Consider the following 9,647-nt stretch of genomic DNA (forward strand, 5'->3'; position numbering starts at 1 on the left):
GTCATGGATCAAAATGAGTACTCACTCTACAAGGAATCCTCCTCATGGGTCTTCTTTAGCTGGGCATCAGAGCAAAACTTCTCCAGGTTCTACAAGTTTGGCATGAACACCTTTCTCATCAGTGCTAAGGTAGGTTAGCTCCTCATGACATTCTGGCATATGTTATTCTAATGATATTCACCAGAACTGGCAGTTAGGAAGGGTGAAATAGAAGACGAGTTATGTATGTAAATATTGTTCTATGAACACTGGAAAACCACCAGGGTTCCCTGATACACGGAACCAGCGACATTTGGTGGAAACTCTGCGAGAAGGTTACAGGGAAACAATGAATCTTGCACCAGCCTGCATCCTGCCAGCCATTCTACACTAACAGCACTTTACCACAGTCAGGCACCTTAAATCTCATTACCCACAATAATCATCAAGTTGATGCAGTATGCAGTACAGTATGCAGTACAGAATATGGAAGGGTATACAGGAAATATAACAAATCTAGAACAGACTACAGCTGGCTGCTTTCTTACTTTTTTCAACAAGTCGGAAGCATTATAGAACAACCCATGTGGATTTTGTCGTCACCTCTAGGGTTAGCGGTTTAATTTGAAGGTGAAATTAAAGTCAAGTGTTTTCAATCAATAGGATGACGATCAGGTGTGAGTGAGCACGCTGTTTTATTTAAGGATCTATCAAAGTCTTCACAAGAGATGTTTGTGGAAGAGTATCATGGCACAAACTAAGGAGATTTTCGAGAGTTGTTGAGGCTCATCAGGGTAGAAAATCATCTCTAAAGAGTTTGGTCTTCACCAATCTACAGTCAGACAGATTGTGTAGAAATGGAGGAAATTCAAGACCATCGTTCCCCTCCACAGGAGTGGAGACCAACAAAGATCTCTCCAAGAGCAGGACGTGTAATAGTCCATGAGATCACAACGGAACCCAGGGTAACTTCTCAGCATCTAAAGATCTCTCTCACATCGGCTAATGTTAATGTTCACGAGTCCACCATCAGGAGAACACTGAACAACAACGGTGTGCATGGCAGGAGAAAATGAGGCAAGGAGAAATTCTGCTTTCCAAAAAGAACATTGCTGCACTTCTGCAGTTTACTAAAGACCTCGTGAACAAGCCAGAAGGGTATTAGAAAAATGTTTTGTGGATGGAGGAGAACAAAATAGAAGTTTTGGTTTAAATGTGAAGCGTTGTGTTTGGAGAAAGGAAAACACTGCATTCCAGCATAAGAACCTTCTCCCATCTGTGAAACATGGTGGCGGTAGTGTCATGGTTTGGACCTGTTCTGCTGCATCTGGACCAGGACGACTCGCCATCACTGATGGAACAATGAGTTCTGAATGATAGCAGCGAACTCTGAAGGAAAATGTCAGAACATCTGTCCATGAACTGAATCTGAAGAGAAAGCGGGTCATGCAGCAACACAACGATCCTAAACACACGAGTCGTTCTACCAAAGAACGCTTAAAGAAGAATAAAGTGAATGTTTTGGAACGGCCGAGTCAAAGTCCTGACCTTAATTCAGTAGAGATGTTGTGGAAGAACCTGAAGCAGCAGTTCATGTGAGGAAACACACCAACACCCCAGAGCTGAAGCTGTTCTGTACTGAGGAACGGGATAAAACTCCTCCGAGCCGACGTGCAGATGATCAACACTTACCCCAAACGCTTATCTGCAGTTATTACTGCACAAGGGGCTCACACCACACACTGAAAGTAAACGTTCACATACTTTTCCCACTCACAGATATGTAATATCAGATCATAAATATTATAATACTTATTAAGTATAATATTATTGTCTCATTTGTTCTTTTTATCTACTTTTAGGACTTGTGTGAAAATCTGATGATGTTTCCATAGAAACGTAGAAAATTCAAACGGGTTCACAAACCTTCAAGCACCACTGTAAATAATGTTGCTCCTCAGATTCTCTTCTCTATATGACCAAATGACATAGTGGCGCAGTGATAGCGCTGCGGCCTCGACACCTCACAAGACCTCCCGTTTTGGAGATGCCCTGACCCAGTCGTCCGGACACCATCATTTGGCCAAAGTAGCTCAGATCCTTACGCTTGCCCATTTTTCTTGCTTCCAACACATCAACGTTGAGAACTGACTGTCCGCTCGCTGCTTAATATATCCCAGCCCTCGGCACGTGCCTTTGTAATGAGATGACGTTATTCACGTCACCCGTCAGTGGTTTTAAGGGTATGGCTGATCGGTGTATAAACATGTACATACTGTACATCACTCACAAAAAACTATTCAATAAGGAATATTTCTTTCTTGCTTTACATCCCCGGTTGCCAGGTTCTTAATTTGTCTATGGGATGTCATTCTCCCAAAAAAAACATATTTCCTGTGACTTACTGACATTATAAATACCACGCCACTGGTCCGGAAACAGAAGCAGAGTCTGAATCACAATCGATCTGAATACACACTTTGCTTCATCAGTTAACGATCAGAAGGGGAAAAACCCTGTGGTTGTGTATTATAGCTTCGTTTCCACAATGAGTGCGAGTCCAGATGGGTATACTGTACATTTCATGTGTGCTGAAGGCTGTGTATACAGTACGTAAAGTGTCGAGCCAACTTTACTCAGCAACTGCCAAGAATACGAGTCCAAAACCGACAGAGCATGACCGCTGCCGTGTCAGCAATACTAACCCTCAGAGAGCACATTTTGCTCTCACTGACGCACAAAGAAATGAGAGAATATCAAAAATATCCAACGCTCAGATATGGTAACGTGCAGCACAGCCCGAATACCCAAAGCCCTTGTGCTTTTCTTTACTTGGTGGAAAGTGGAAGCTCATTCCACCACCGAGAAGTCCGGACCCTGAAGCACGGTGACGTTCGGGAAGTGTCAGAAGACCCGAGTGAAGCTGTGTAGTTTGGTATAGATAATGTCGCGCTCGGCACTCGGTATTTTCAGAACCTGCTACATGTTCTGAAATCTGAAAATATGTTGGGAAAAAAAGTCTCACACAGCTGCTGACGAACCCATTTAAGGAAAAAAGAAAAGAAAAAAGTGAAGCTCTAGGGAGATTCCAGTGGCGTGTGCGCTCACGTCGGCTAACAAAAGCGCTGACGGCAGGAGCTCGGGATCGACTCGTTATTTATTTACACGCTTCAAAAGCGTAGCAACCGATCCGCGGTACGGACGTGACGGCAAACGGACAAACTTTCAGAGCGGACGCGGTTTTTTGAAAATGAAATCATCACAGAGCGCATCGTACGTAGAACATGAGAGAGAGTTGAACGAACATGAAAAGTAGCCATTTGAAATGATTTCTTGTTCTGGTGTCATGGAGGTGAGGTGTATGATCCAGGGAAGCGGTAGCTCTGTGGTTAGGACGGTGGACCTGGGTTCAAAGCCCACCGCCAAACTACCACTTCTGCACCCTTGACCCTCAACTGCTCAGACTTGTAATAATAATAATAATAATAATTGAAAAAAGAGATAATTGTAAGTCTCTGTGGAAAAGGGCGTCTGCCCAATGATACAATATTCTATGTTAAATATACACAAATAAACATTAGAAAAGTTGTTTTTTTCCCCCTTTATTTCTTTTTTTTCACAGTAAGGAAAATTGCGTAGAATTGCCGTCTACATTCTCTGTAGTTTTTTTGTATGACAATACATACATGGCTTTATTCGAAACATGGAGTGTTTTGTAAACATAAACACCACTTCCTTGTACAGACACAAAACTCTAAACGAAGCGAGTCGGCACGTGCCTACGTTTACGGATGAATGTTTACGAAAGTCTCCAAAAGCCTTCATAAAAAAAGCGTTAACAGCCAACAGTGTTCTAGAAAAGTGTGCGGTGTGAAGTGAAGTACACGGCGTCGAGCATGCAGAACACGACGGCCACAGTTTCACCTGAGTAGACTCCGTAAAGAGTTCAGAGCTCCTAGCTCGGAGACAGCGCCTCTACTGACGAGCTATTTCCACGAGAAGACGGTTATCTAGACGGAGCGAATAATTAAGCACCGACGATTGTTTATTAGCTTTTTTTATTTATTTTTTTCATTAAAAACATGGAAATATTAAAACCGTTTCTGACGCAGTTATTACTCATCTATTGCTGCAAATAGTGCATTACGTCTTATCGAAGGCCTTTAAAAAAAAACAAAAAATAAAACCCCGACTGTGCTGCCCTCGTCTTCGCTCAATCAAGGTTTAAGGTTTTTAAGGGTATAAAGTGACGTTCATGTACAATTTCATCATCGTTTTAGCGTCACCTTCTGATTAGCCGAATGTGAATATTGAATGTGATTGCGTTCATTGCGTAATAAAATAAAATATGGGGTCATTCATTTTGTGTTATTAAAACAGTATCCTTATATTATTCCCAGTGCAGCAAATTTGGTCATTTATTTATTTTTTGTTGAGCTTTTAAGGCTTTAGATCAAACGCTCAGGCACAACGGTGCAGGGCTTCTCTCTCCCTCCAACGTGGAGTCGCCGAGAACACGTTTTAAATTCCAACACAAAGACAAAGACTGTCGTAGAAAAAGCACCGATCCGCTTCCACGAGGCGACAGGACACGCATACCCCCGGTCATTCCCAGACGCTACAGCCGAGTTCACTAGACCTTCTGCACCTTCTAAAGAATTCCGCAGACAGGCCAGAAACAGATCGAACGCAGCCATTGCTTCACGAGACTGGATTCTCGACGGTCCAGCTTAAATCCGTCCTCGTTCCACCTGCTTCAGGACGTACAGGATGCCGATGTTGTCGATGGTGACGAACGTTTTGAAGTCGGACGAGACGCAGACGCGCTTCAGGTTGTTTCCTGTGGTGAAGAAGGTCTGCAGGGCTTCTCCTCGGTCCACGCTCCACCACTGCTCAAGAGAAAGAGGGACAACAGATCATTAATCACGAAATCAAAACAAAAGACTGCGAAGGACAGAGCTCAGGCAGGATACAATTCAAACGCGGTGTCGTTAAAGGACTCGACACCGATACGATACGCACGTAGACATCAGTGCAAATTAGCTGGAATTCATCATAATGTGTTCACATCGCAGAGCGTTTTCCCGTCCCAACAAAAGCACGATTAGAGCCGAACCACGGCCGATACACCCCACGATACCGGGTCTACTTGCTCCGAGTTGGTCTTCACCGGTTGAAACTTTTAAACGCAAACAATACTTGAATGCGCATAAATATATCGGTGTAAAACACGTACGAACATGGAGTGGGAAATATAACGTGTCCGAAAAGAACCACTGATGGGGTGACCCCATTATTATTATTGATTAGAGAAACACCAGAACGTCTCCTGTGCTGGAAAACATACCTACAGCAGGCACCTACGGCTGATTATAGAAAGTGAATCTACACCGAATGACCAATCGGATCTGAGAATGCTGCAGCGCTGCAGTATCATTACGTTTAAGACACATACAAAGATGTGGGCGATGCAGGGTACGGTGTGATACGCATGATATCAGTGTTTGTGTGCGCGTTATGTTTGAGATGTGTGGTATGGCTTTGGTCATGTGGTTTATCTCTGTCTGTCTCGCTCTCTCAGACATCTCTCGCTCTCTAAGCATGTATGGTAAGTATGGTGTGATACGCATGATATCAGTGTTTATCTGTAACGACTACATGGTTAGCTGTTGCGCCGTGGCGCCCTGGCGTACGTCGATGATGAGTGGTGGTCGAAGAGAGTTACATTTGGTCGTTTTTGTTTTGGATTCCATTTTTATGGAGTCGATTATTAGTAGTCGTTTTTCCAGCGCGTGATATTAACGTTACTCTTCGATTTCCAGTTTGTTTGTTTTTTTAAGTCCGGTTCTCTTGGCGATGGTTAGCGCTATCAGAACTGTTGCGTTCTCCTTTGTGATGTTGATCCCGGCCGCATCTCCGAGTACGCAGCGTGAAGAGGAGAGTGGGATGGTGCGATTTAGAAAAACGAGATATTTCCTTAGTGATTCATTTCCAGAAGTGCCAGACCGGTGTGCAGTCCCATATGGCATGCATGTAATCGTCTGGTGTATTTTCCATTTCATGCATCCTACAACTGGGTAGTGAGTTCTAGGGATTATTTTCTATGGTAGCAGGTGCAGACTAGTGTTATTAGCTGTGTATTCGTGGCTAAAAATAAAACAATGTTTTAAAAATCTTCTCTGGGTAGGATTGCTAGGTCATCTTCCCATTTGTTACACGGTATGACAATTGAATTGGATTTGGAGATTATTTTAGATCGGGATAGGACTTAAGCTGGAGGTGAGACATTCAGAAAAACAAAAAGAGGATACTAATTCTGAGTTCTTTGCATAGTGCTTGTTCAGTATCAAGCCAGATCTCATTTGTCTGACTGGGTTTGATCCATTCGGATATATATTGGAGTCGGTTAGCGAGTTAATTTGGGGCTTCAAGTGATCAAAGACATTTGGGTCTTGTAGGGTGCTGAATTTGATTCTGGGACGTTTGATTTTCCCACTACAGTTGAGTGATACTGGAATTGAGTGAGGAAGGGGGACCAGGGGGTTGAGCTGGGATCACTGAAAATGAGTCATTTCGGGAAGTATTGTCATTTTTATGGATGCTGTTCTGCCAAAAAGAGAGAGGGGAAGGCTTATCCAGCATGGTGCAATAGTGAGACTAGTGTCTGGTAAGGAGACCTGGGATGCAATCAGTGTTCCAGTAGGATTGAGGTTAGGGCTCTCTACAGGACACTCGAGTTCTTCCATACCAACATTGGCAAACCGTGTCTTCATGGAGCTCGCTTTGTTCACGGGAGCATAGTAATGGAAACTGTCATGCTACGACATGTAAACAAAGACATCCTAAACAATCGTGTGCTCCAAACTTTGTGTTTGATGAAGACCCCCCCAAGTGACGGTCAGGTGTCCACAAACTTTTAACCATGCAGTGTATACGACACTCTAAAGCAGTGTCGTATGCTTTTAATTCCCAGGATACACAAAAACCTGAAGTCTACCCTGCTTTACAGTTCCTAATAATGGTATCTGCACCGCAAAACAAGCGGCCCAATATCGTTTACGCAGAAGTGTAGAGGCCATAAAACAAGGACGACTTTAATTATTCACCATGCAAGAGAGTGAGATCACTCTCCATTATCAGCCGTTCCTCACTGCATCTCTCCGAGTGTGTGTGTAATGGAGGACAGGCTGGTAGTTGTGTCGTGTCCCACCTTTTCCTCAGAGCTGAGACAGCAGCACCAGTGTGTGTCCCAAAATGCACTCAGACATCATTAAGAGCGTCGCCCCCCCCCAAAAAAAAGTACTCCTCTAGGAAAAAGCAGACTGACCTTGCTCAAGTGCATGCGCACATCAATCAAGCCATCCAATCAGTGTAATGCAGCACAGCGTCTTAACAGTGTGACTTAAGGATGAAGGTGAGAAGAATCCATTAAGCATTCAGAATGTCTGGAGGACGTGCAAGACGTGAAATCTGTATGCATGTGCTTCATTGTTTGTTTTTATAACAGCTTAAAAAAAAGGGGGGGGGCTTTTTTTTTTTGTAAAGGGTAGAGCGAGAGACTGCCTCGATTACACCTGAGCTTCTGGCAGTTCCTCAACGTGCAACAGAGCGAGCGAGTGTGAAAAACAAGAGAAAATAGAGAGAGAGTGTCCACAAAGTGAAACTGAAGGACATCGTGTATTTGGGAACAAATCCCGTTGAAGGGCAGAAGACTAGAAAGGGTTTCTCATAATCAGACGAGAGAGGAAGGAAAATCAGGATTCTCAAGAGAATGTGCCTACCAGATGGAGTGGAAACGTGCATGGATGAGTAAGTGAATGTCTGTGTTGATCTACCAGAACGAGACAGTATGTGCATGCCCTATATATTTAACCACCGAGACAGTCCAAATCTGTAAGGAAGAAAAATGTAGTCAGTTGAGTGTTTCTGGTTCTCTCATTTCAATTTCTCCCAGAGACCGAGGATCTATCCAGATAAGAACAGCAGCCCAGGCAACACAACTCCGCTTGGACCAATAGGAGTGGACGACATTGCACCATTCACTCCCACTGTATGGTTCTGATGCCTGAATTAGCTTGGACTGAAAGTCGGCATCTTGATTGCGCAGTCCCAGAGCCAGAGCGGGACCAGAGTTTGAGCAGTCGATACGGCCGGATGGTTGTTCAGTGCTTCCACCTCTCAGTAACATCAGTAAACGATCTACACTTATATAGCGCCTTTTAACCTTACACCAAAAGCAGCAGAGCTACCATGCATGTCGCTTGCCCCCCCCCATCGGGAGCAACTTGGGGTTCAGCGTCTTGCCCAAGGACGCTTCGGCGTGTGGATTCGCGTAGGCCGGGGACTGAACCACCAACCCTATTATTAGTGGACATCCCGCTCTACCACCTGAGCCAAATTTTTCACAGCCGTCCCAGTGTTACTTCTCTCTTTTCTTTCTAAAGCCCATCGACAATAAACTGCCTTTCTGTCTCACCCAGAACACCCTCCAAGATCCTAAACAAACTGGCTTCACATCTACTCTACACACTCCAGAGAAACCGCCCTTGTAGCCATTTCACGCTGCTTGATCCATCTTCATCCTCCTCGATCTTTCAGAGCATTTGAAACTGGGGCAAGGGACACTCGGAATCAGGCGACATGGATGGGATCGACATCTGTGCCATGTGGACTCTCCAGTGGTGCCCCACAAGGCTCAGGGCCGGGTCCTCTTCTGTTCCTCTATACCTGCTCTCTTGATGAGGCCACATCCTCACACGGGTTTTCACACCACTGATATGCTGATGACACTCAACTCATCCTCTCCTCCCTCAGACACTCATGTTTCTGCATGCATCTCATGATGGATAGCAGCTCGTCGGCTGAAAGGAAAACACGTCTCCTCAATAATCCTCAAATACGCTCATTTCTACCAAACAGTGTGGGTTTGTTTTGTTTTTTTACAAATACTGGAAATATTTGGTCTGTATAGACCATTGCCTAAAACGAATAATATATGAGCACCTTCTAATACCTTCTTCTCAACTGGCTCGTCTCCAGAGCGACGACGTTAACTAGCCGCTCTTCAATCCATCACGCTGAGAGGACTGAAACACCCTAAAACAGCGCTGTGTGCGCACGGCAGTGATGGAAAAGATCCTGAACGGCGAGACCTTTTAAAAGACGGAGTTTTCGGAACCGATTTTAAAATGATGAGAGTGGTTCACCGTCTCATCTTTTTAATCTCCTCGCTCGAGGAATATTGCAGAAAAATGGGAAAAGACCTTTAAACCCTGGACAGCACCATCACAGCACGATGTCTGAACATCAATTCTCAATAAAACCTGACTGCGTTCCGAAGATGATGAAGGAGGTCACCGGGTGATGAAGACGTGAAGAGCTTTTAATAACCGTAAACAAAAGAAAATATAGGCGCGAGCGGTGATCTGCGGGGTCCAAGCACTTTTTAAAAATCAGTTCTCTCCAAGTTACACAGAAAAATAAAGAAACCTTAGGTGAACATACTGATCAAGTGTTGTAACGACAGCTCAGTGCTAGCTGTGTGAACTGCCTGATGAAAGCTGTACTTCCTGTCAAAAGGGCAAGAGCATTGTTATTTGGTTTTCCTCACTTATGCCCAATTCTTTCCCTGAAAGAGTTCTTTAAAAAAAGTCCCTTCTTTGTGCCGT

At 44.2% G+C, this 9,647-nt stretch overlaps 1 protein-coding gene across 2 annotated transcripts in view; it reads right to left on the bottom strand.

The window, feature by feature from the left end:
• Positions 1–3,565: 3,565 nt before the first annotated feature.
• Positions 3,566–9,647, bottom strand: part of apaf1 (apoptotic peptidase activating factor 1) — a 29,131-nt gene continuing 23,049 nt past the window's right edge. For both annotated transcript variants that reach the window (XM_017485104.2, XM_053685636.1), the window contains one exon: positions 3,566–4,868. In XM_017485104.2, the coding sequence (XP_017340593.2) occupies positions 4,710–4,868 (159 nt within the window). In that variant the 3' untranslated portion in view covers positions 3,566–4,709. The remainder of the gene's footprint in view (positions 4,869–9,647) is intronic.

Source organism: Ictalurus punctatus, chromosome 14 (assembly GCF_001660625.3).
Source record: "Ictalurus punctatus breed USDA103 chromosome 14, Coco_2.0, whole genome shotgun sequence".
NCBI lineage: Eukaryota > Metazoa > Chordata > Actinopteri > Siluriformes > Ictaluridae > Ictalurus > Ictalurus punctatus.